General features: G+C 39.0%; 2 protein-coding genes across 4 annotated transcripts in view; one reads left to right on the forward strand and one right to left on the reverse strand.

The window, feature by feature from the left end:
* The window catches only part of osp (myosin phosphatase Rho interacting protein outspread), an 85,905-nt gene that overhangs the window by 34,961 nt on the left and 23,168 nt on the right, over positions 1 to 27,776 (reverse strand). For 2 of the 3 annotated variants that reach the window (XM_017082014.4, XM_017081979.4), the window contains exons 2-3: positions 7,171 to 7,197; positions 3,205 to 3,285 (exon numbers count right to left, since the gene is read on the reverse strand). In XM_017082014.4, coding sequence (XP_016937503.2) covers positions 3,205 to 3,285; positions 7,171 to 7,197 — 108 coding nt within the window. The remainder of the gene's footprint in view (positions 1 to 3,204; positions 3,286 to 7,170; positions 7,198 to 27,776) is intronic. The other variant, XM_017081997.4, reaches the window with a different exon arrangement.
* The window catches only part of LOC108009999 (antifungal protein), a 97,273-nt gene continuing 80,354 nt past the window's right edge, over positions 10,858 to 27,776 (forward strand). Inside the window, exon 1 of the mRNA XM_070999575.1 lies at positions 10,858 to 10,861. The gene's annotated coding sequence lies outside the window, so the exon portion shown is untranslated. The remainder of the gene's footprint in view (positions 10,862 to 27,776) is intronic.

Raw genomic sequence — 27,776 nt, forward strand, 5'->3', positions numbered from 1 at the left:
ATATTTAAATGGGATTTATAAAGAGTGATTTAAGTTCAGTCCTTACAATGATTAAGATGTAGTCTTATCTCATTTATTTAACTATAGAATCAGCTTTCTCCAGTAGCTTAAGGACTTAAAATGTAGACCTTATCACGTTACCACCCACCAAGACCCTGGAAATCTAATCAAAAAACCATGGCAAGACATGGCCAGCTAGACACCTTGAGGCATCCCAATCAAGTTCAGGTGCATGGTCAGCTATCCTAATAATGTTCAAACAAAAAGTGCCAATGCAAAAAGTCGAGACAATAAGAAATTGGCTGCACCTGCAATCGTTGTGGGGTCGGAAATCTGGGGAGCTATGGTATACTCCTGGGCTCCAGAGCACGTAATTGCCCCACTGGTGGTAGTGGTACATTATGGGTACATTATGGCGGCAGTAAAGGGAGCAGGCAGCGGATCTTTGTGGGTAACCCAGAGCCCATGGCTGTGGATTTGCTGAAGGCCAGGAAAGGGGCACCACTTGATGACTGCTTGGCTGAGATAAAGAACTGATGGCCGAGGGAGATATTTCCCGAGAAGCCGGGAAAGTTAGGCAACCTGATACATAGGACTTTAGTGAAATGGAAATTGAGTGGGGGATTACCATAGAGAGAGCCATTTAGTCGGATATATTAAGTTACTTCCTATAGAGTAAGGTGTTGGATTGAATACAAAGAGGAATAAATTAGATAGAACATTTATTCAGACATCAAATCTTGAATATTTTATCATTATTTTTGGACACTTTGAGTCTCATCATCCAATTATTAATTTTTAGAAAATTCCATAAATTTCTTTCCAACAATACAAGCATTTTATTAGTAACAAAAAAAAAGTTTGTCCAATTTTCTTCATTAATTCAATTACTTTTGCACATTCGCCAAAAGAAAGTAACCGCCGAACACTGGCTAGTTTGCTTAAATTTATTTCCTTCCCATTCCCGCTCGAGCACCACAATTAGCCCCGCCCTCGATTCAAGACACTTGATGACTGCCTTCCCCGCTCGATGGATCTGAGTGCTTTTCCAGAGCTAGCACAACAGCTCTCGGCAGAAAACAACATCCGGTTTGTGAGCGACTGAGGCTGAGACTGCGACTTTGACTGCGACTGCTTCTGCACAAATGTTAATTAAATACCTGTCCATCTATTAAAAAACATACGTAAATTTATGTTGTTAACAAGGAAGTGCGCTCTGCGCATGCGCACACTTTTATTATTATCATCAGCATCGCTGTCTTTGGCCAGAGAGTTTGTCGGGGCTCGGACGTCGCTCAGCACAAATCAGAGGAGGCTGGGCAGAGTGGCCACCATTCCTACCTGTCCGACCCACCTGCCGCCCCCTGGAAAGCCCACAAACCACCTGTAACTGTTTGCAGCCATTTGCATATGTCGCCGAACGTTTGCGTTGCGGTTTTAACGATGCGCTGCTGTCGCCACGTCGCTACGTCATTCGCTAATTGGTCGAGATACAAATCGCCACGAGAGAGTGAAGTGACGACGTCGAAGGCCCAGTCTAAAACCAAGCCGAAGCCCCAAGTCTTAGGCCCGAGTTCCCAGTCCCAGGAAGAGGATGAGGATGTGGAAGAGGCGTTGCCGGCATTGGCCATCAGCTGATGCCCCTGCGGGTGCTGTTAGCTGTACTGAATGCACTGCAAGGAAAATCCTGCAAACATTGTATCCCAAGTTAGGATTCCTAGCATATAATACATTTTGATATCCATTTATCCGATGCAATAACAACGCTTGTATGAACATTTTAAAATCCTACCCTTACGATGACATTTTAAGAGTATTGAGGCCTTAAAAAGGAATACCACAAGAAATATTTTGGAAAAAACACCCTAAGTCTTCGCATTGCCTCCAATGTTTATATCACTCATACGTACTGTTGCCTTCAACCACAAATTTATTTTGAGTTAAGCGGCATAGACTTCAAAACTTTTTTTTATTTCTCTTCCTTTTTATTAACAACTATATAAACGAATAAATGAAAAAACGATTTTTATGACAAAACTATAATTGGCATACGTGTCGTATGAGTAATTTTTAACATATCCTTAAATATAACATTTGGATTTGGAATACATATTTTTTTCAATCAAACCTACAAAGGGAGATTCTATTTTTTGAACCAGCCTAATATAACTATTCTTACTTCGACCCAAAAATTCCCAATATTATAAAAAATTATTTCTAAAAATAAATTCAAGACTTCAATGCATTTATTAATGCACAAATTTCAATTACAGTACTTATAAAACAAAGGAAATAAACTGGACTCCACTGAATATTTATTTATGGAAAACTTTAAAAATAGCTATTGATGAATCAACAGAAAAATGTTTTTTTTAAGTGCATCAAGTGTCAAACTGTCATCATTACCTGCCTGTGTCCCCTCCCCCATGTCACCTTTCCCCCTGGCCAACAGCCAGCGGCACTTTCTTTGCCAACCGTCCAAAAACAAATCGGTGGCTGTGGTGCGTCGCCAGATGCTGTCAAATATTTGCTCAAGTGTTTCTGCTTTTCACACCACCCCGTCAACGCCGCGGAGTCGCCACCCATGGCAACCCCACTCCCCCTAGCTAACCCCTTCCAGCCCCGCTCCCCCCTCAGTGGACAAGGCTGGCAATTTGCTTTATGGGATTTACTTGTAGTGGGGATAGGCGGTTTGGCATTTTTGGGAAAGTGGACATCGGAAATTTGGTTAGCCTTAATGCATTCAAGGTGTGATTTTTTCTTTTCGTGTGCCCCCAAACGAACTGGTTCGCCGAGTGTGGAACTCTTGGGATGAGGATCTCTCTAAACAGTCAGTTTATTGGAGAGCTGTGCAGTTGAGGTGCTACACTTGCGGCGGTCATTAAGTTCACCGAGTATTAGATATGGATCTTGTCTGTTGTTCTTGAACTAGTTTTAAATGGGTTTCTTATTCTGATGAGTAAAAAAAATAATGGCAGATTCAAGTTGCGTTTGAGATTTTCTCTTTAAATAACACCTGTGGTCATATAAAAACTTAAACATACAATTAAGTATATTTTTAGAGAACTTGTTTACTAGTAAATAAATAATAAATTAATTGTAGACCTTTGTTTGGCTTAATATCACCACTTATAGAACTAAGAACCATGTTAAACTTAAAGATGACATAAATATGTCAAAATCAATATTATCATTAGAACTCACCTTTGTTCTGTACAATGGATTGCTGAAGTCCCAATCTGGCGCCACAAATAGATATCCACATTTGGAGACCTTTCGCGAAGCCTAAAGAGATGTCGAAAGAAAAATATGTTAATATTTATGATAAACAAAAGTGTCGCATAAGACTAATAAACACATTTCAATGCTGATTTGTTATGGAATATAAATTACATAATTATGGCTTGAAAGTCTATTGAGTTATGAAAATATTTTCTAGCATTCGATAACAAATGTTTAATAAATTACCAGGAATGTGTAATCTTAATTAGCAAAACAAATTTATTCGGAAATATCATTGGCGAAAAATAAACGAAAAGAAAATGAACACAGCTATCATATCTCGCTTATCTCGGGACCGAAAAAAAAACAAATTTAAATGTATTTTTAATTAAAAAATGCCAAATTTTCTTAGCCCCCTTTTGTGTTGGGCTTCTTATCGCGCACGTGTTACGTTAACTACACCGTAACCCGACATATACACACATTTATATTGGTATTAACCAAACTATTCGTCTAAGCCATGACTAATGTTAATGACGTGCGCCAATTTAACTGTCTGCGTGGTATTTTTGGCTTTTATTTTCTATTTTTTGGGGGGTTAAAGCAAATAAAATAAATTACAAGTAGAAACAACTACAAAAACCAGACCACTTGGCTGCCACACATTGGTGGGGTTTCAGGGGGTCGCGGCCTTTGCACACCTCTATAGAGCCTACAGTCCAGAGCAGGCGAACAATAAGCGACAATTGGGCCGCATTTAAAGTGGATTTCAGTCGTTAGTCGCGCCCGCCATTAGGCTGCCGTCGTTTTTTTTTGGTTTCGGATTGTTTTGGTCTGGATTCGGTGGGTGTATACTTGTACATATATTTCTTTCGATTTGACAAAGCCGCAAACGAGAGTGCCAAGTGGGGATAGGAATAGCACAATGCCCCCTCCAATTGAACCCAACTGAACCGACATTTAATTTAAGACAACTCCAACGGTGGCCTAAGGTCGTCAATCAACAGCTAATTAAAGAAAGTGAGTTGATCTTAAAATGGCATCAGCAATTTTTAAATCGATTATACTAAACTTTTTTTTATATATAAAGTATAAAAAACATAGAATTGCAATCTTTAAAAAGCGACACATATTGGTATATCATAATAAGATGTTTTTAAAAATAAATTTAAGATCGTAATATTCGAGTCTTAATATGAATAGCTAGATATAACATAAGTAACACATACAAAATTTTAAAATACAATGACAATATTTGTTATAATGCTAACTAAGAACTCATGCAGAATTTCTCTACATAAGGTAAGATACCCAAAAAAAATCATTTTTAATAAAAAATTTCAATAAATATCATACTACCTTTTTACTCTATCTACACTTTAAACGAACCACCAATTAAGTCACCTTTTGCAAATGACCAATGCAACCCCAAATATTGCCTGGGATCCCGATTTTTGACTCGATCCCGTGCGACCCCGATCATGTCTTGTAAGCTGACACCATAAAATGTTAACAAAACAATAAAATGGGAAAAACGAAAACCAAAAGCCGAAAACCAAAGCCCAAAAACGAAATGTGTAATTCGGTAGTTCCCGGCCACTCACTCGCCTCCAAAACTAGCCTATCCAACAACTTAACAAAGTTGGTCGGATGGAAAAAATATACCTCCCACTCCTCTGCCACGGAGGTCTAATCGAGCTACTCTATATACATATATTTTTCCTTTTTTTGGGGTCTCCGGCTGCCAGGTTTGCAATTACGCTGGCTAATTTTATTTATCTGGTTTGTGTTTTTCTTATGTCTTTTTTCCTTTTTGCATTTTATGATATTCTCTGGGCTGGCTGCTGGATGTTGACGGTGGTGGGTCGTTTAAATGCGCCATTAACATTGATTTATGTGAAAAGTCGCACGTTTGTATTCAAATAACTAGGGGAGAGAGAATGAGTGAGAGACTTGCAAGTTGCAAGTTGCAACAGTTGCTGCAACAGTAGCCGCAATTGCAGTTGCAGTTGCGACTTGCAGCTGCTGTCAGCCTTTCATCAGGTTAAGTCAGTCGACACGTTTTCCACATAAATTTCAATGGGTCCGAGAAGTTAAGTGACAGAAATAGGTTCAGGTTTAGTGGGTAGGTAGCACCTTCTAACGACCCGTTTTGCGATCGGTGCCCCGGCTCACACGATCACCAAATTGCGATCTAGTTTTTTGTCACAACATTACGGCCACCGCTAAACTGTGCGACGTGTGGGGACTGCGATGGTTCCGATGGTAAAGGGGTTCCGAAAAATACCGTTGGCTACTCGTAATACCCGACCACGTAGACCGACTCCACAGACATTCAGACACTCAAACATAAATTATCAATGCCAGTCGGTTGCTGTTTCGGTTGTTCGCAAAAATAGAAAAAACTTATACGAAAACTACAGGCAAAAAATAGGAAAAATTCGTGACTAAATGAGTCACAATTGTCTTCCAAATTGTGCGAACTGTTTTTCATTTACGTTGCCCCCCAGAAGAATTGATCAAATACAACGAAAAAGAGCCTTCGCTTATGTGGATAATAATATACCCTCCGTAAATAGTGTTTAATAATAGATTAGCAAACGGTTGGTGTGGGAAAAATGTTTGTTTCTCATAAGGTCAATCATGCACTAAGGTTAAGATAACCAATTAACTCAAGAAGATTAGGAGATAATAAAAGATGGATAGCTTGTAAAACTCAAATATATTTTTTATAAATCGAATGGATTTATTATTTTGAAATCTTGACTTCCTGATCTCTATTGTGTTCTTATTTATCAAAAGCTTCATTATTCTAGAGGCAGTATGGATATAATGATGGGTGTTTCAGTCTGTACAATCTTGTAATTTAATTTGTCACCTACCTCTTCGTATGTGCCTTCTAGTTTTTAAAGAGTTTCATTGTTCAGGAGCCAACTTGGAGGCCTCAACCCAACCCAACTTCTGTTTTTAGGGTATTTCAAATCAAAACCAAGCCACATGCTGAATATTTATGCATCGCGCATGTCGCGGCTGACACACAAATGGGAGATTTTCAAACGAAATGGGGCGTAGTAAGGGGGTACTAAAGGGGGGTCTGTGGGGCTGCGCGTGCAGAATTTTGAGTGAGCCGCTGGATAATGGGCGTGGCAACGCCCCCAGGCGCTGGCTAATGAAGCAAAGTGCGCCGTGCAAATGTGGACCGACTCAGTCGAATAAAAAGCCCAACTGATTGATCGCGCCGAGTGAGTAACTCAGCCACAAATCCGAATGCTAATGACAAATCAAAGGCTGTGACTGTTGAGAACTCAGTACTTAGTGGGCTATAATGCAAGGTTTTGGGTAACTTGTTTATAAATTACTTTTAATTGAAAACCATTACCGACTGGAAGGTTTAGTAAAGTTAAAATGGATTAGTCTTTAACGTTGAAGTAAAAATGTTGTTACTTCATTTAATTTGCCATCGTTATTTGTTACTACGTTAAAAATAGTTGATGTTCTATTGAATCAATTAAGAAACATTTAATAATTTCAGTTTAAAAATCAATATTACTACGTCGTTATATTATATCCTATATATGTACAAATTTATATTTAGGAAATATAAATTTTAGAAAGTGTGATATGAGTGTACATCAATATACAAAAACGAAAAACCCCAACAACAATTTTAGTGTGAATAATATATATTTTACTGCATACGTAATACGATGAAAATACTTAAAATTGGTATATTACAAAAATGTATGAAAAAGTAAACGAAAAACCACAACAAGAATTCCTGGTGAGAATAGACCCCCGTGCTATTTATGAAAATAATCACATACAGAAAACACTCGATATGAAGTCATGCAAACACTATTATGTATGACAGACATGGGCAACGAGACCAGAGGCGATCGGGGGATCTTAGCTCATACTTATCCGCAATATATGCAGTTTTATACTTACTGGTTCTGCCAGATTCGACGAGGTTCGCTATTGCGCAAGCGTGCAAGATACGAATAGAGAATGCAATCGGTTAGTTGGGGAATTAAATGGTTATAGAGAGAGAGAGGTGGAGAAGAACCAAATGACTCAATTAGCAGCGGGGAAGATGTCTCGGATGGGGCTGATGCATTTTGACATTTAGCCACATTCGAGATGACATTCAAGACGCTCGCGATGAGGCCGGGCCCCAACTTACCCCCAGCTGCAGCAAATGAATTTAAATTGCATGAGACCGACTTGTTTTCGATTTAATTTGATAAGAAACCCGGGGCATAGTCGCATACTTATGACTGTGAAATGTCAAATCAAAAGTCACGTTTTTCACTCACTGCCAAGCGGGCTGATTTATTGGCAGCAGTCGGGGCTATTAACTGAATCGTACCGCTGGCCATAAATCGGCTTCGAGCTCGAGAGTTGTGGAAAATTTCACTTTTGCTGCCGCAGCGGCTAATAAGCCAAAAACCGATTGACAAATAAACAATTTGTGGCATCCCCTCCACATATCACATATATCTATCTATCTGTATCTATCTGTATAAACTCAGTATATCGTGTTTAGTTAGTGAGCCGCACGCACACGTGGATCATGTCCAAGTCCAAGTCAAAGTCAAGTCAAGTCCCAAACAACTTCGAGCTGGAGTGGAAAGTTGTTTGCAGCTTCAATCTCTTGAATCTCGTCGAATCTCTTGGGCTTTTAACTCAATTTCAGCCTGCTTTGGCTTTGGCTTTGGCTGCTAGCTCTGTTTGTTTATTTATTTTGTTTATTTATACATGTGTATTTTCAATCTTGCCATTGCAGTTGTTGTTTCGCTTCGAGTTTCTAAGTTGCGGCTTAATAGGCAACATCCATCGGACCAACATCCTCAACCACAACAAAAACAGAGAAACAACAACAGCCGACTAAATCATCATTAGCCACCACATCCATCCAGTTGGCAAAGAGATGGCAACAGGTTTTTTCCAACCAACCGCGCTTGCTATAAACAATTTTTGGTTTTCTGGTTACTAATTTCTGCCAAAGTTATCAAATAGCTTTTTTTAATTTAATTTTCCATTCAATGAAGCCATAAAAGTCAAACATTATGATTAAAACACGTGCAAGCTACAAGTTATTCATCAATTGAAGTCGCATGATTGATGTTCTTTAATCATAAGCAATCAAACAGGCTTTCTTGTAAAGTTCATTATTTATTTCTCAACCTTTTAAAAAACTTCGTGGAATTTTAATCACTTCCGCAAAACTCTAGCCAGTATGCTAATATAATTTAAATTCCGCGAAATCTGTTGACAACAAACAAATGCAAAAACCACTACATAATTCCCGAGCCCCAAAATTCTTCAGAAAACGAAACGGAATTTCCTCTCCAAAATGCTTTTGTATGGGACATGAAAATTACAGGCCATCAATTCTTATAAGTGAACCATCAAATTGTAAAGTGGATGAAGTCTGGCGAAGTCTGGGTCTTTGTCATACAGTCGTACCTTCAGGAAAGTAAAGTGGGCCAGGGATCGAGAAAAACAAGATTGAGTAAGACAATTGGAATTACTTGACCGGCCATCAATGAATGAAAACGATTTTTACCAGAAACAGTGTTTTTTCCGGTTATAAATCGTATCAATCAATCGATGGGGAGGTTTCGGAGGAGCATAATTAATGTGTGAGAACAACTTTCTTCGCTGACCATGAATCGCAGCGCCTCAGTGGTTCGGAATCCAACTGAAATAAAAATGAAAGTGGCCCCCGACTTGCTGGCCAAAAGGGCCGTCGCCGATCTTAGGCCCGATTAAGCCAATGACGGCTAATCTCCGCTCATTCATAACTATAAGTATATACGTATATGCCCTTACCCACCACGCATGGCAGCCCCTCCGACATGAAATATGATTAATAAGTTTCGCACGATTATTAAGTCCCCCAGACCCCGATCAAAAGAAAAGAAGAAAGTGGTTTGCGATCAGCCGAGACACAGGTTGATTGACTTCAAGAGGGTAGGGACAAGGGTTAATGCCATGGGCATATTTATATACATATTTGTGGGTAAGCTTTACTAGTACCGGGCGCAGTTTAAAGGTAAACAAAAGGGGAGGTAAAAATACCATATCTTACTATACCATGCCATATTCCAAAAGTTTGTTGAACTGAAGTGTATACGAGGAATCCAAAATGGATTTTTATGCAGTGTTCATTGTTAAACAGTGATTAAAGTATATACTTATAAATATATAAATATAATATTTAATATTACAGATAATTATAGGACTCCCATATTAACGGTTTTCATTTTTAAACTATATAAGGGCTTATACTAAGAGATCTATTAAGAGTTACGGTACCAAACACCCAAACACCTTTGACAACTTATTCAAGGGTATGGAAAATCGAAAGTACAAAAGAAATCGAAAGCGAAACTGCGCAACACAGACGAAACTTGAACAGAAACAGAGAGACCGAACATCAAGTGCAACAAACCGATGAACCGTCGAGCTGAAAGGGGGGGCCCCTCTGCGGGGGGAATGGAGAGAAGGGGTCGCAGTGGCGTGGAGTGCCGAGGGCGCAGGGGGGCCGTGTGGCAAGTGCATGGCACGGCATGGCATGAAAATATGGTGTGCTATGGCACTGGGTAGCAAGTGTGACTGACCAGCAGCCGAGAGGAACTGCAGTTGGAAATGAAAGCGAATGTCGTCGTTTTAGCGGTTGTGTGGCAATGCTTTGGTGCACTGAAAAAAATATCTGTGATACAACAAAAAACTTAAAAATATTTCCAAGCCTATAAAAAAGCTGGGAAAAGATATAGAAAAATTCTAATGGATATATCCCTACAAATTTCTGTTCTTTAAAAGCTTAAAGGGATCAGAGTCTAATAATTCAAGGCTGCACTTTAAAATCTATATTAAGATATAAAAATCCGACTAAATGATTTCTTAACGTTAAGGATCAAATATTTTATAGAAGTAGAGTTAGGATAAGTGAAAGCATTGAGCAGAACGGAACATAAGTCCATAAAATTAAATTTGGCGGTTAACAGAAAATACTTCGTTTCTTCAGTCCTAAGTTTCTAACAATCCTTCTATATCAGTATCACTGGTGCTTTACAGTTTTGAAGTTATATAGATTTTTAAGATTTTCCTCAGTGTACTCGCTTGATCATCGCCTGCGGTGCGCGGTCGCGCTTCAAGCTCCATTTACGAAAAAAGCGGATCGAAGCGAGGGCCAAAGAGATACTCGTACGTACGTCCATCGAATCGGGGGGATTCCGAGGGGGTTCCGACATACTGTCTGTTTGTTTGTCCGCTTGTCTGGCGGTCCGATCCGATCCGATCCGGAACCGCTGGCAGCGATCGAATCCGATTCGAGGCGAGTCAACGTATCCCCACGTCCAACATCCAACATCCGACCAGTTCTGCATCGCATGCCAAGAATTTCGCCTGCATTGCCCAGCTAGAGTGGGAAAGTTTCGGGGTCCCATCGGCGGCCTCAGAGTTATTAACATAACATAATATTGACTTGGATGGGCGTTCGACTCCAGACCATTGTGTAATATTTAAGAAAAACAAAACCGAAAAAGAAATATTGGAAACTTCGGTTTCTTCCGCCTCTCCTCTTTCTTTTCCCAGTTTCACTTTCGTTGGCCGATCTCTGTGGGAAGTGCATGTGCATCATGCTGAGTGGGAATGGAGTCGAATCGGATGAGATCACCTGCATGGGTGACATCGTTTAGGCCCGGTAATTAGTCACCATTATGGAGTGGAGAAAGGGAGAGCTTAAGAAGAAGAAAAGGTATTGGGTAGGGCCTACACCAACCAAGAAAGTTCATTAAGAAAAATATAAGGGCGTGCGGGTTTATGGTATTAATCCAAACACATCTATAGGTAATTTAAAAAGTACTAACAAATAGGAAAAACAAATATAATACAGGTATATTATATTAGTTTTTCAGTTAACCCCCTTTATAGATCCCAAAAATCATTTCTTAGCCTTCAGACCATTGTACAGTCAATCTGATTGCCATTTACGTCGATTTTCACATTACTGCTACCTCAATAAAAGTCCAACCGCAAAATCAAATTACAAAGCCATAAGGCAACAATTAAAGCCCAGATTGCAGTTGCCCAGAAAAAGGAAACCTCGGCCAGACCAAACTAATTAAAACTCCACGGGTAACTCGTAAAAGCCTAGCCAAACAAGCCATAAAGCTGTGAATTAAATAAATGATATAAAAATCTAGTCATCCAGGCGGTGGTGACCACACACAAAGGCGGAAAACGCAATCCTTGATGTTATGTTTTCTCCGATGAGCTGTTGTCTAAGAAATTACAATAGAAAAACTGTCAGAAATTGATTTCCAAAAAAGGGGAAAACAACGCACGGGCGGCCACGAAGAGCAAAAAATTACAAAACAATAGTTTAGAGGCAACATTTCACTTTCAATGGAATTAAGGTGAAGAGGTAAAGAAGGGCGATGAGGAGGAGGCCTTTTTATTGGTAGCTTCATCATCTTTCGCATCTGGATTTGGAGAGACTTCTGCGTGGATGGATGTGGATGTGGATGTGGATGCTGTTGCTCGGTGGTTGCCTCTTCATTTGAAAGCTCGGCATTTGAAATCGACGTCCGATGGTGGAAAATCGTGCACATGAATTTCAGTAAGTAAAAGTAAAAATCACCTTCAACGTTTTTGGCTTCTTGTGTGCCGCAGCAGCATATGTTTGCATTTGATTGTGTTTCTTTTTCTCTTTTTGTTGTACCGATACGAGTATGTAGTTTTTATTTTTATTTTTATTGCCGCACATGAGTTTGCAAGTTGCCGGGGACTCAAACTCAAACTCAACTCCATTCCGACTTTTGGGCGATAGACATCGCACATACATATATACTGGCTCGCACAGGTCGTGTCTGGCAATCCGACTTCGCGATGGGGCAGACGGTATTACAATTCATTTAGAAATGCATTTAAAAATACATAAAACGCTCAAGGCTTCGGCGGGGGAAGTGGGGAAATGGGCAGTGGCAAATGAAAATGAAAGTATAAGAATGCGAAAATGAAATGGAAAGTTTTCGCCATCATATGTGCAGGAAAACTGGAAAGACTTGATCCTGAAATATGTTTTTATTTTACATAATAAACTTCGTAAAAGGTTTAGATTCAAATTCGGAAGTTTTTTCACATCAATATATTTCAGAAAATCTATAAAAACTTTATAATAATATCTCGTTTACCAGTTTTCTTCCACCCGTTTATTGAAATTAATATCATTTCGACTATTTCAGTAATAATAGTGTCTGATAAATGTTTGGAAATACTGAAAGAACCCCTACTGGCTGTGTATTTTGAAATCTCCAATAGCAAATCGAATTTAAAGACCCACAGCAATTTGATCTCACACCAAAGCACCGCTAACAGATTTCCCAACTTTTCAAAATGCATGCAATTATATGCAATTGCAGTGTGGCCAGCTTATTTAGTTATGCACAGGACAATCAAGATTTCCCCCATCACTTGCCGCTGGTTACATTACCAATCAACAGCAATCATCGTTATTTATGAGAGTTGCACAACGATGATCTGTAAGAAAACATGGAAAAAAGCCAAGACCCAAAATAAAAGGGGGACCAAAGGACCACCTGGATTGATTGTCTTTAGGTATCCCAAAATTAATCATCTGTCCGATTTCAAGGAAAGGACGCGATGAAGGGCATATTTCAGGGGAGGGGGGCTGACAGATGACCAACAGCAAATGATTCGATGTCGTGCCCTTGTGTGTCAAATTCATCATTAAATGTCAACGCTTCGGGGGACCTCATGCGAAACTCTCGCCAGACCAAAAAACTAAAAACCAAACTGAGCCAATCGAAGATCGAACTGTGTGGGGGGAAAATCGGAGAAGGTGCAGCCAAAAAGGTTAACAACTCGTTGCCAATTGAGTAACTTAACAAGGAGAGCCACAGGGCGCTTAAACGGAGCAAAACAAAGGCGGAAAACTTGACAGGGCTAGGAAAAATGGTAGGAGTTCGATCCAGTGTTACCCTGCATCAAAAAAATCATTGAGTTTCGAAACAAATAAAAAAATTGGAAACATAAACTTTAAAGTTCCTGTAACAATAATCATGTTAAATGAAACCATTTTAATATAAACAGTATTAATCAACTACATTGCAAAAGTTGTATTATTTTAATTTGAATCTAATTGTAATAAGCCAATATTATTGAAATACTTCCCATACTTTGTTTTAGCTAAAGTGCAATTCTCTCTTCATGTATTTTATGTATTGCATCAGATTAAGTTCACCTGCCATCCATTAAACCCTTGGCTGTTCCCATAACCTTGACAACAATACTTCGCTTCCTTACATGCAGCTTCCCTAAACTGTGGACATACTCCTATAAAATATATATACATAATACAGGCCCATAACAAGGCGTCTTGCAACGCGAGAAAACTTGCAGGAGGAGAAAAAAGCGAAATAATTGCGCGACTGCATAAATTTTCGCAGACCGACTCACAGCTACTTTCGTTTTTAATTTACAAAAAAATAAAAAAAATCCAAAAAAAGTACGGTACTGAAGGAGGAAAAGCGCTCTGCGGTTGTGTGTATATATGTGCAGAGATCGTTGATCGTCGATCGCCGTCAAATGGCAACGAACCTTCGACAGACCGCAGTCAAGTTTTGCCTTTGCACATAAATTTTGTTTGGCCAATGGAAGTGGGGGGATAAAACCGAGGAAAGCCGAGGAAAACTGAGGAAAACTGTGGAAAACTGAGGGAAAAGGGGCTGCCCAGGGTACTACCGCCGATGAAGATCGATGATTGTCATCGGCAGCGGCTGCTTTGCTGCTGTTGACACTAAGTGAAAGTGAACTTGATGGGGCCACGTCATGATCGCCGTCATTCATGATCGAGTCCGTTTGATCTCTGGTTTTCCTTTTGACCAGCCACCACACCATTCGTCCAATTAGAAATGTTTGACATCCAACATTGTTCCGGGATACGCAATACACAACTGGGCGGCTTAGATGAAAACCCAAGCTGGACCGCAATTTAAATGGAATTTCGCCTGAATTTTCCATACGAGTGTGTGTCCATTGCCAGCAATTTGCGTTCGATTTTGGCCAAGAAAAAAGGTGAAAAGTGAAATATGACAAGGAGTCTTATCTGCAGCTGCAATTCAATTTCTGGTTATTTCCAAAACCTCCTTTTCCGCCAAATCGATGTTGTATTTTACAATTTGGCTGCATTTTCAGTTTTCGGCCAGTTTTGATTGCACTTGGGCCGATTAGATAAGCAAATGCTAAGTTATGCGATCGTAAACTTAAGCTGCGGGTTTTCCGATTTTCCCGTCTTATATGGGTTGTGAATAGTAAGCCATAAAAAAAGGCCATAAAATATTGGAATGGGGAGGGAACCATTCACAGGGAAAGCGGCTCTCTGAGAAAATCGAACGGCCTAAATAAGCTATTAGTGAAATATATTTTGGGCTAAGCTTCAGCAGGAGTCCCCAGGAGAGGGAACACTATTTTCTAAACATTTTTATTGGCATTTCGTACAAAATGGGTAGTAAAATTGTAATTTTTTACTGCAGGTCGAATTCATGTTCGGGAAAATTTTTTAACGATTGTAAACAGTTAGGAAAGTAGCGAGTAATTAACCGTTTTACTATCTACTAAGTTCTTTAATCCTGCCATTAAAAATGTATTAAGAAAATTCCTTCTAACTCTTGAAATTTTGAGAGCCACCCACCAAATGACCTCCAAATTGTATTTAGTGACTGTCACAACATTTTTTAAACCCTTCCCAAACAAGAATTTTATCTGGAGTTTTTAATTATCTACAAGCTTACGTATGTTTTAACTTTTTTGACCGACATAGATTAGCACTGGGACTGGCTTTATCGCTCGGGTGCTCTAGTTGTGTGTGCTTACCTGCAATGAGATAAAGAAAACGGTAGAAAAGTTAGTTCGGTTATGATAAATACTACTATATTCTGTGCGGAACCACAGTCAACAATCATTGAGTGGTGCATTGAGGGAAAAACTGGCACAAATGACTCCATTCGAGGCCGTAATTCAACAAAACAATGCACACACACACACTGGACACCAAAAAGGTTGGGTTCGGTACAACTTATATGGTTTTGGGGCCGATCCGGAGACTCCGGTCGGTTGTTGTAATTACAAAATTGGTTCGGCAGGCGGTAGAGAGAGTTTCCCGATTGCCCCCCGCCCATTCTGATGATTTTTATGAATGAAAACAGAGGCCAGAAACGGTTCAGCGTTTGTCTATTTATGGATAGGCAATGCCTATAGACGCATATAGTCTTTGGCCGGTTTCACATTTCATTCAGTGGAAAAGCAGTTGCTCAATTAGCGAGAATCGGAAAAGTGGGACACAACCGCGTCGGCGTTGCAACTTCCTTTTTACCTCGTTTAGCCCCTTTTCACTCCTCAACCCTATTGTCGCATTATTGTTTAAGGCAGAGAAACCGGAGAAACAAACAAACAAGCCAGCCAGCGAGCCAAATTCAACAGAAGAAGTCACTTAAGTGCCAGCGTAAAAACGTTTAAATGCCATTGCGCATACGCCACGTTGAGCGGCGGAGGAAGTTGGAAGAGGTCGTCTGTCGCTTTGCTATTTAACATAATTTGGCCATGCCATTGCAAGCGTTATTACTTTTATGGCTAACGCTGTATAACTTGGCACTCACTTGGAAAAGATTTAAAAGGTTTGGATTGCTTGGTGCATTACTCTGAGGTTAAAGATACTATTTATGAAACCCGAATACAGAAAAACAAAAAAAAAATGTCAAAACAATCAATTGATATAAACTTAAAGTTGATTTTTGTGATATTTTTTAAAAATTTCAATACATTTTTTGAGTTTAAATAATGGTCATATAATGATAAAAACTAAACAACTTCTTTATTATGTAGTTACTTAACACAAGTATTTTATACCTCTAATTAACGACCATTCACTTTTGGTAAATATATTTTTATTTAGGTAGAGCATTCTTTATTCTATCTTAAAATTTCCTCAAACAAAATAAAAAATTTGTTTTAATCTTTAGGTAAACGTAACATAAAATGTAATTTAAATACTTATTAATATACTAAGTTACATTTTAAATATTCAATGTGCATGCCTTATTAATACTTATTTAAGACCTATTCATCTTTTTTAGGAGTTAACTAAAAATGTAAAGTATGTTTTATCCCTTTTTAACGATCATTTACCATTGGTTTCCCCACCATTATTTACAGCTAGGGCATTCCCCATTCTAACTTGGAATTTCCTACCGTTTTCGCCGCATTTCGAGAGTCGTATTTTCCTTTATGGCTCTTCAGGCCCCAATTCATTTCTGTACGAACATAGATGGGTTAGGAGTGTGCCTCATTGTTGCCTGGGCAGTTATGTTTTTGTTTTTTCGGAATGCTAGTGTGTCAGTGGGACAAAGTGTAATGAAACGAAACTGCAGCAGTTTTCGTTACTTTTATGGACTTTTGGTTTTCGGTTTGAGTCGATGCAATAAACCCCACGTCGACGTCCAGTTACATAAAGGCCGGGCTTATTTCGCTTTGGGTTTTCGGCTTTGGGTGTCAAATGCATCTGGCCGAGGAGAAATAAAATCTCGGGACGTGGGCCGAGTTGGACTTGTACTTTCGCTGTTATTTACGACCACATACTAATTTTCGAATCTTCAGAGCCATAAAGATTAGAGGGAGATGGAGCCGAAGACGAGGCCGAAGAGTTGGGAGCTGGTCAAGTACCGCTAGAATGAAGTTTGCGCGCGCCAAAACAATTCTACAGGCCGACAAGAAGAATCGCAAAAAGGAGCCAAGACTGGCAACAAATTCGCATGACTTCCGTCATTGACATACAACATGACAGTTGATTTCTGTATTTGATATCCCAGCGAATTTACCACTGTCTGTGCAAAAAGACTCCAAAAAAATACGAAGAAATGCGAAGAACGAAGATTCTCTGGAGGAGAATGTGTGATGAGTGCCAGCCAGTCCGCAAGACAGGAGACCCGAAGACCCGAAGAGTCATCTTCTGGTTAAAAGAACATTTCGCTGAGCCAGCGTCTTCAGAAACTGGGAGACTCCTCTCAGCATCTTCGGGAACCGTTAAATGGTACAATATTGAAATTTATTTTTATGCTGATGCTGATGATGATGATGATGATCATTTGGCAATGGGGGAACCGGTTGCTATGGCCCTGCTCCTGGCCATGCCAATGCCATTGCGGAGTTGCCTGGTTTTTCGGCCGGGAACGCTGTGTGTTTGCCGTGTCCCAATGCCAATTGGCCAAATGTCAAAGCAACGCAAATTCATCATCAAGCCACTGACAGCACAGGCGGAATGGCAGGAAAATACTGGATGAACTTTAAATATGATGGGAACGCTGGAAATGAGCTATGATGGGAATTTGGGAACGTCTAGCCATTGACTTGAATAAATTGGAAAATTTAAATTTAGAAGTAAAATAAATGGGATGCATGGCAAATATGGTAAAAGACAACTAAAATAGATTGCGAAATATCATTTAAATACTAACATTTATTCATTACATGATATATATAAATTTACATATAAATTTAAAATCGAATCAAACTAAATACACATACATAATTTTGATGTTCTCATTTTAGCTAAAAATGTTCTTTAACATAAAAATATATGTTTTGAGTTGAAAAGTGCTTGAATCAAGACTAAGTGGTTCTTGAAAATTGGTCTTATCAAAAATGTTCTTAAAATTAGAACAATTAGAACTTTTAAAAAGTTAGTTGGAATAAATAAGAACGTTTTTTTTAAGTGAAGAAATTAATAAAATGTAAGGTAAAATGTAATGTAGTCTTGTAATATAATATTATTCAATTTACTTCTTTATTCAATATTATTTTATTTTTAAAAATTCTTTGCTGCCTTGTTTTGACTGTGGGTTCAGTGGAAATATGCACATTAACCCATTCCTGGGTGCCATATGTCCCACAACCCGCACAGTGGCTAAAAACATTACCAATCGAGGAGAATTGCTGCTGGCTTGCTGACTGGCTGGCTGACTGGCTGACTGACTGGCCAACACTGCGTGCTACTTATCGCCGTCACTTGGCCAAGAAGTCGAGGTGGAGGAAGAAAATTCAAGTATAAATTACCAAACCAAGCAAAGAACCTGCTACCAAGACTTATGACCGTATTTGATATTGCCTAATGGTCTGCTGGCTGTTTGGCCGTTTGGCTGCCCGGTTGGTTTTTCTATTAAATGTTTTTCTCTTTCTGCAGCGGCTGAGGGAGAGAAGCGGCAGCAACTTGGCTACTTTTCAACTAGAAGTAGGAGTTGTTGACTGGAATTGCTCAATTTGTGTGTGCAGCAGCAGCAGAAAAGCAGCAGAATCAGCAGCAAAAGCAGCAGTCGCACAAACAAAGGCAAACAAGCCAACTTGGATGATGCTGACGTACTTTCGGAGCTCGTCCGCCTCACAGACCGGCGTCTTACCAATATCGAAGTCTCTTGGCTCGTTGGTTTGGTGACGGCATTTCCAGCCAACATTGTTGTCCCAAACAGCAACAACGGCAACACCAACGTGGCGCGTAAGCCAACAACAGAAACATCCACGGCCACAACTTGGCAATTGCAAGTTGTATAATTTATTTATTTTTTCCTATTTTTCTTCCATTGTATATACTTGTTAGAAAATCCAACGATAAAGTTTGCACCGCCTTAGATTTCTTAAAGTAAAAAATTTTTAATTTTAAAAAGTATAAGTTACTACAAAATTCCTACACAAAGTTTTACGTATCTTTATTTCACTGAAATAAATCATATAAATGTTTTTGTTAATATAAATAAACTTGGAGAAGAGTATTTCATTTTGATACATTAAAAGCGTTCCCAATTTGAAATCCACTACTCCAACAACCATTATTTTTCATAATACTAGATAATAAAAATAAATTTGAATTATTTTATTTAATTAATTTTTTGAGGAATTTAAATATCTTAATCTTCTTAGTGTTGAAGCATATCATAAAATATATATTTTTTTTAATCACTGCTCAAAAAAGCTATTTTTTAAATCACCCGATATTGTGCATAATGTACTAGCTTGGTTCATCAGAAAAATTAATTTCCAAATTTCCCTGCCATTTTTTTTTGCTATGAGTGTAATCGATTTCCGTCGAACTTGTGTAATTAAGTCTGCCGCCTATTCATTCCTACTCTATTCTGCTATTTTTTTTGTTCGACTCATTTTCAATTTTAAAATGTACAAAAACACTGGGGGCTGCCTGAGCCAAGTGTTGTTGTGGCTGCTGTAGATCGATTCAATGAATTTAAAATGCATTTAACTTGAAATTTAGGTCAAAAGTGGTTGCTGCTGTTGTTGCAATTGCAACTGCAGTTGCTGCCGCAGTTGCAAGTAGATGTTGCAGTTGCAACCGGTGTAGAGCTGCTGCAGTATCCACTGCACGTTCATCAAGTCTAAAATATTCTTTGGCATTTGGACAACAACTTCTGAGTTAGAATTGTTTTTGCTTTTGCAGCTAGCCGACTGGTTTTGAGTTGGCTATGGGATTGCGTAGTCCCGGAAAGTCGGCAAAGTGCGGGAATGCCCTATGCCATATATGCCCCACTCCCCGATTCCCCGATTCTAATTGCACTTTTAGCACAGTCGAGCTTTTACCCCCTTTCTATCGACCACTAAACTCTGGTGGAATTACTTAAAACAAGTTTACACTTGGCCACTTGTCGCGATTGCGATTTGCGGTTCGTAAATATTTATGAGTTTTCAACTGGCCAGTGAATTCGAGTTTCCAACTCGCCGGCATCGTGCAAAAAACCATGAAAATCTAAATCAACTAATAATTCGCTGATTTTCCAGGTGAAAACCATCTAATTAGATGAATTTCAAGTTCTATTTGTCTTGGCCAGACTCGAATGTAATATATCAAAGCTAATTAGTCGACATCTCGGGCTTCTGTTGATGCTGTGCTGCATTTACCCCGGCTTCTGGCAACTTTCACACTTTCCATTTTCACACTCGGAAATTAATCAAAAGAAAAATTAAGCACAGACGACTCTTATTTATTTATATTTCTCTTTTTTGTGTTTGTTTTGGTTTTAATTCGTTGGAATGCTTTGAATGCATTTGGAAACTATAACAAATATATTTATTGTAAATTGTTTTGGGCCTTAAATGGGGTGAGCGGCCAACAACAACAATAATAGCACAATGGGCATTGTGGCCAAGTGGAAAATAAAACAAAAGCCATTGAAACTAAATAATAATAAAAAAACAAAAGTAATGGGAAAGGGTTTTACTAGAAATAGAGATGAGCTGTGTGGAAAAATGGTTAAATATTTATAAATTTGGTTTAAAACTTTATCTCGTTACTGGCAAATATTAAACAATGCTCTGATTTTTTATAAAAAACAATACAAGTGATTCCTCAGAAATTCTTTCCATATTATAGGGTTTACTTATCTTTGAAGAATACTAAATTGTACTTAAGGATTGATAATTTTAAATAACAAATTTCGGAACCCTTCTTTAGGATGTTTACAAATTGCAAAACACAAATACTTTCCTTATTTCCCCCGAAGTTGAAGTACGAAGTTGGACAGCTTGGGGATATTGCATAGATCACTGCACACATGCATCGGTGGGACTGTGGGATCTACCCCCTCCACCCTATATAGCCCACTCTCACCGCCTCACATCGGACATCAGCTAACTGCGGTTTTCACCAGAACTCTTTGTTCAATGGAAACAATGCTTTGAACTGTTACCGAGTCCCACAAAAAAACAGCTCGTAAATGGGTTGAGATTCGGGGGCGTTGTCGTGTGGACAAATGTGTTTTGTGTCGAATCCCAAAAGACCAACTGGGTCAGTCACACTATCCCAAAAAAAGAAAAAAAAATTCGAAATGAGGTTTATATAAATGAAAAGTATTCCAGAAAAAATGCAGGGGGAAAACTTTCTCGAGCTTGAATCTAATGGCTTTCTGGATGTCTGGAGAGTCGAGGAATTCTTCGCCCTCGGAGCAGGAAGTAAAGATGCAGGAATCAAACGGAGACAAGATCACTTTTCTGGACTTGCATTATCAAAAAAGAAAACAAAAAGAACGGGGGACTGGCAATGGACTTAGACTGCACCGACTTGTCAATCAAGCGATTGACTTTTGCACAAAATCCGCAGACAATCTGGATGCCAATGGAGTGGAGAGGTCCACGAAGACGACTACTACGATGATGATGATATCTAAGCTGGGCTCAGCTCTCCACAGACCATCGATGGATCGCCGTATCCCGTCTGCAGTCTACAGGCTACAGTCTATCCCAACTAACAGTCGAAGAACCCAGCGTAGTTGTGGCATTTCAGCTTGGCCTTAAGCGAAAAAATTATTCCTTTGCCTAATTTGGTTTAAATGGAAATTCCGCACACCATATTGTACCAAGGACTTTAAATGACTGGACGACGACGACGACCGAGAAGATCCCCATGGCAGGGCAATGCCAAAGACTTTGGATTCGTGTCTTGTTCTAAGTGAACTATTTTTGGTATTTCTCCTCTTAGCGGAACGTTTGCGATTTGGTTTGGGTTTGTGTTTGGTTCCCCGGCCGAAGGGCCAAATTGATCTGGGATGCGTCCAATCACTGCGAAATGATTTACGATCACGATAAAGAGATTAGTGACTTCCCTCAATCGAAACTCCTTTCCAGTGGAGAATAAAAAATAAATGAGTTCGCCCATCGAGAATGAAAGGTTTTTAGCTGCGCGAATTCTATAGTAATTGTATGTACCAAATGAATTAATTGGTTAAATAACATGTTTACTCTCAAAACGAGCTGTTGTATAACATTTATTGATTTGAATATTAAAATAGAATAAAAATGGGGTTTAACTAATTGCAAGAACTTTATTTTAGTTTTATTCAGGTGTAATAAGGAAACTTGTTATACCAAAATAAAGTATGACCAATACGAACGTTTTGATAAATGGTATAATATAAACTAGTTTGATATGCAGATTTGATCTTGATTTAATTAAACTGATAGGTATATAAACCATTTACCAGTGCTTGAGCTAGGTATTGCATATAAAGTAGTAAATTAACTTTTAAAAAGAGACAAGACTTGTTGAGATATTAAGATTTCAAATACCGTATTAAAACGTATTATTACGGAAGATCGTATAAGATCGTATAATTCGCACTTATATAACTCAACTGCATTCAGTTTTAATCCTTTCTCCTGCATCTCATCCTCCGACTTACGATAAATTCGCCGCAATAAGTCGGATTAAATATTGCAGGTCGAGTCAAAGACCAATAAAAATGCATTTAATCCCCCAACCATATAATTTATAACATTCGCCGAGCCAAAGGCAAAAGGCAAACAAAAGTAAAAGTACAGAGGTCCCCGCCGCAGAGCCTATAAATACCGCATACACATGGTATGGTATGGTGTGGTATGGTATGGTATGGGTCTGGAAACCCCAAAGAGATTGAGATACCTTCGCGCATATATACTCGTATATGTATTTAGGGACACAGCACAGATTGCAACGACGCATGTGGCATGGTGGCATGGGGCACAGGCACATTTGAACTTTAACACACGACCGAGGCACAATAAAAATTTCAAGTTTGTCCAAGAGACAACATATGGGCAAAGCAAAGATCCCCTGATCCGCGGGGTCAACGTTATAAAATCGCAAGCGGCAGCAGACCAACGGCCACAAAAAAGGCAGCAACGAGCAAATAATTTATGACCAACTTGATGCATGGTGGCCATTTAAGTTATGGACTTCTCCGAAGGGATCGGGGTGTGAACTGCCCAATCAGCAATTGCATTTGCAATTGCAATTGCAGCATGTATATAAAAAGTTTATATAAAAACCGATGACGCATCGTCTGCGTCTGCAATGAATGCACTTTTTCTGCAATTCGACTTTCGTCTAGAGGCACAGGCCGAAGTCAAAGCAGACGAACTGTCTTTGTTGTTTGGGGATCGCAAATCGGGAATCGGGGGCCTATTGTTGGGCTTTTTGTTTTTGGTTAGTTGTCAAAAGTGGGGGTAGAAAGGGGACCCGGACTGACAGACACAGCTGGTCCCCTCCTTCTTCCCAGAGAAAATACACAAATAAGAAAAACTAGTCAGCCTTCCAAGTGGGCGTGCCAGACTTTACTTAGACGCACTCAAAATTTCGTAAGACAACAATGTTGCAAGAAAATATTACGAAAACTTTTCAAGGAGCGGCCAAAAAGAAGATAATATGCCCTTCAAAGAAAGTTTTCATTTCGAAAAAAGTAAAAGAAAGCCAACAGATTATATTGAAAACTGAATTTTTGAAGCTGAATATATGACCAGAAATGCCTACTATTTTAGTAATAATAAAGGAGACCATTATATTAACTATACATGTTTGTTTTTTTTTAAAGCTGACTTAGATTTGAGCATATTTTATATAAATAATATACATTTTTAAAATACTCCCGTGTTAAACGGAAGCAAAGAAAGTTCTACAGGGTACGAAATAATTTAGTAAAATATAAAAATATTTTTATGAAAATGTGGAAATCGGAAAATTGCTATTGTGCAAAAGCCCAGCGATTCAGAAAATTAGCCGTTTCCAAACGGTTTCGAAATAAGTTTCCGCCACGGATCCAGCGAACTTAAATATGATTAATGGCTCGGTGTCCAAGGGACTTAGTAAATGACTCGTCATCCGCCTCTTCAGCCTCATTTTGCTTCTTTAATTTTGGGTTAATTAGCATATACGCATAAATGCATTTCACCGACCAAAGATCTGAAATCCGAAATCTGTGTCACCCGGAATGATGGGGCTGAAAACTTTTGGCACCAGAATCGTGCGCAAGAAATTTACCCGCCAGCAAAATGTCTGCCCAATAAAAATAAACAGCTCGCCACACAAAACAAAAAACAAAAGCCGAAATACGGGGAAAAATGCACATTGATGTTAATTATTTTGGCAGTTGAATATGCAGCAGCCAGCGGCAAGGCAAAATGTTTATTTTTATAATTCTCCTTCTCATTGTGAAATGGGCGCAAAGTGCATATTAAACTGTCAGCTGGGAAGACAAAGATGTAGAGGACAGGCTGCACACAGGTTAAAGAAATGCAAGTAAAAATATAAATGTAAATAAAAAAGAAGCGCAACTTTTCAAAATTACCAACTGCCAGCTTTATTTTCGCCAAATTTGCCAAATTTGGCAGAAACAAGGCAAAAGCCAGAAAATTAAACGACACAAAAAACCGAGAACAAATAAATAAACAAATTCAGTGCTGTGTTGAGTGCGCTCGCTCAGAAAACAGTCGGTTCAGCGGAAAAAATATATATACCAAGCGGAGCCAAAAACAGTTTTTGATGCAAGATATCAAGTTGTGTCTCGAGGTAACCTCCTCCTCGGCTGCCGAAGTCAAAAGCTGGCCAAGCTATTGGCCATTGGGTTGGGCCTGGCCAAAGTAGACCCATTGTCGACATTCATCTGTCCGTCTGTCTTTATTGGATTCGACGGCGGCCCCAGAGCGGGCCAATTAACCCTTATGTCGGAAAAGATCCTTAAAACTTAATGCCATACTTGACGAACCCTCATAACATGACAAATGAAGTGGAACCTTAAGATTAATCGCTGCAGTGTGGTTACTTTAAAAAGTATAACTATTTACAACTATGGTAAAATAATTTAGGAATATTTTTAGTAAGATCATCTTTAAAGCAATTTTATATATTTGACTACAATTCATTTTCTAAAATTAAACGACAATGGAATTTTTACGGTTTCAGTAGTTAGTTTCTGCACCAAAACCTGCAACCGCGAATTCTTAAGGATTTTAAGCAACAACCAATTAAATAAGAACCTATTGCCTTATGACTTAAGTAGCTTATTTCTGTGCCTGCACCTGAAAACACGAATTCTTGAGCATCTTGCGCATACGGCCTTCTTAAATCCCTTTTAATTAAAAGTAGTTGATAAAAAATAATTTTTCCAAGCCCACTTCTGGGTTAAGGCATTCCTTTTGGCTAGTCAAAAGACAATCCGACAATGTCGTAACTTGGCGCTAAGTTAAGCGGCTATGAAAGCCAGTTACTCCACCTCCCGATCGTGTCGCTTTTGTGGCCACTTGGCCCGGTGGCAGTTCCAGTTTTTAGCTGTTTTGTTTTCTTTTTTTTGCCCATAGAGTTGAGAGCCAGAAGAACTGTAGACTCGGCTCATCAATTGACAGGTAACCGCTACGCTTCGGACATTGATATGATTAGCGACTTTTAATTTAACGCTTCTCTGAAGCGCGTTAGAGCAGCAAGACCTAGGATAGGCTGCCCGGGATGACTCCTCTGGGGCAGATCCGATCAGAGTTTGAGCTTGAGTTTGCATTTCCGCAACCAGATGCAACACAAAGTGTACGAGAGTCGCGTAACCGAAACCCAGACTCAACTCGAGTCGTAATTTGTCAGCTTTTAGTAATAACTTTGGACATTTACCGTAAGCGACAGCGATCGCGATAAGTTTTCAACCTGTTGTCTTGGGGCAGCCGAGGAGCAGAGCTCTCTGCTCTCCTGGAGCAGATAAAAGACCAGATAGCCACGATCCCCAAACCCCAAACCCCAATCCCCGATCCACGAGATACTTTCCGAGTCGGACTGCGCCTAATTGATTTTCGCATGCGACGTGACGGCCTCTTTGGCTGCCTTTCGGTATTTTCGCTTGTGATTTTCTTATTTGGTGGCATAATTATTGTCATTCATAAATTGTGGGCTCGTTATCTATAGCGGAGTGGAGTGGTGTGGCATGGAGTGAAGTAAAGTGGCTCTCGGTGCGGGAGATAAATGTGCAAATGATTTGCCAACTGCGATTTATGCCACAACGGCTCTTTTTTCCCCAGCCTCTTCCTCTCGCTTTTTATGGACTGCCATAAAATGTTCGACGGACCAAAACTCCTCTCACCAAAACTAAATGACAAGAGTTCCAATTCGCTGGCGGGGAAACTCCACCCATTGATATATTTGATAATTGAATAAATGGTCTGCTTCTATATCTGGAATTCGTGCTGCAGAAATTTGCGGTCCCCAGCAATTTGGCCGCTAGGCGATCTCCCTACTCTTAAGCTAAAGCATAGAATAATATTAATTTAAATATACCAAAGAAAACTCTGGAAATCTCTTTAAAGAGGCAATAAATTGGGGTGGATTTAGAATTATATTAACATTATTTTTTGTAGAACTTGGCAAGGGAGCTGCAAATTGAATATCTAAGTTAAATATTTAAGTAAGGTGCAAATACTTTAAATAAATATTTAAAATAATAAGAGTGTCACTTTTCCAGCAAATAAAAATATATTTATAAATGTAATAAAGCAAGCTGTTAAACCAACAAGTAAAACAGCAATATACTTTATAAAAACATTAGTTTTTGTAGAACCAGACGGGGATATTAATAATTAATATCCTGATAATTTAAATTATTTGATTACGTACAAACACCCTACAAATATTAGTAAGAGAGGTCCAACTTTTTTAGAAACCGAAAGGGTTTGTTTAACTCACATTAAAATAGCAGTTTCCCTTTCTTCTTTTTTGTCAGCCTATAATTTATTCCCTACCAAATGATTATAGCATTTTCCGTGCGAGAAAAAAGACAACCAGTTTGTTTAAGTCGGTTATCGCTGAAAGCTCATCGCGATTACACAATTCTCTCCCCAGCACAAAAACACCGAAATTGCAATTGCAGAAACTCCAGAAAAACTCCAGACTCGAGGGTAAACATTTTGTAAATATTTGCTGCATGTGAGGCTTTCTTATTTATTGAGTTCGGTTTCCATGTCTGCTGCATTTTGTGTTTTGGTTTTGTATCTTGGCCCGACTCTTGTTAATTTCAATGTGAAAAAGAAGTCAAGTGAGGTCGAATCTGGGTATGAACATTTAGTCGCCGGGGCTAATAACAACAACCTCGAAAAGAGTCTGCGACCCATTGAGGTGGGTGAGATGTTGTGGTTTTTGCTGCTCGTTTTTTTCGACTTGCTCGAAAACTTTTTAAATTGTTTTCTGCTTGTTTTTGCGGCTTGTAATTGTTGTTATTATACAATTTGCAAAAAGTAGCAGAAATGCCAATAACAATGTAAACTGCTAAGCAACAATAAAATTTTACAAGCACCACCAGAGGCAAAGGTTCGCTTTTTTTCTGATTTTTCCGGGGCACTTCTTATTGCATATTTGACATTTCACTTGTGCAGCTGTAGCTGTAATAGTTGCAAGTTGCAACTGAGGGGTAACTTGGGTTTTATTTATTTACCTTTTTATGTGGATTTCAATGATATTTTGTCGAGATTTTTCATGGCAAAATATTTCAGATTTTTGCGATAGATTAAACGAATAAAAAATACAACAGCAATAGCGACAGACTTGAGGGCCTTTGTTTTGTTGTTGGTGCTGCAGTCCCCTGATTTATTGATTTTTCCAAGCAGATAATGTGTGATTTTTCTCATAGACTCTTGCAATTGCTGTTGTTGTTATTGTTATTGTTTCTTAATGTGAGAAACTTGTGTGTCAA

This window comes from Drosophila suzukii, chromosome 2L (assembly GCF_043229965.1).
Source record: "Drosophila suzukii chromosome 2L, CBGP_Dsuzu_IsoJpt1.0, whole genome shotgun sequence".
In the NCBI taxonomy this organism is placed as follows: Eukaryota; Metazoa; Arthropoda; class Insecta; order Diptera; family Drosophilidae; genus Drosophila; species Drosophila suzukii.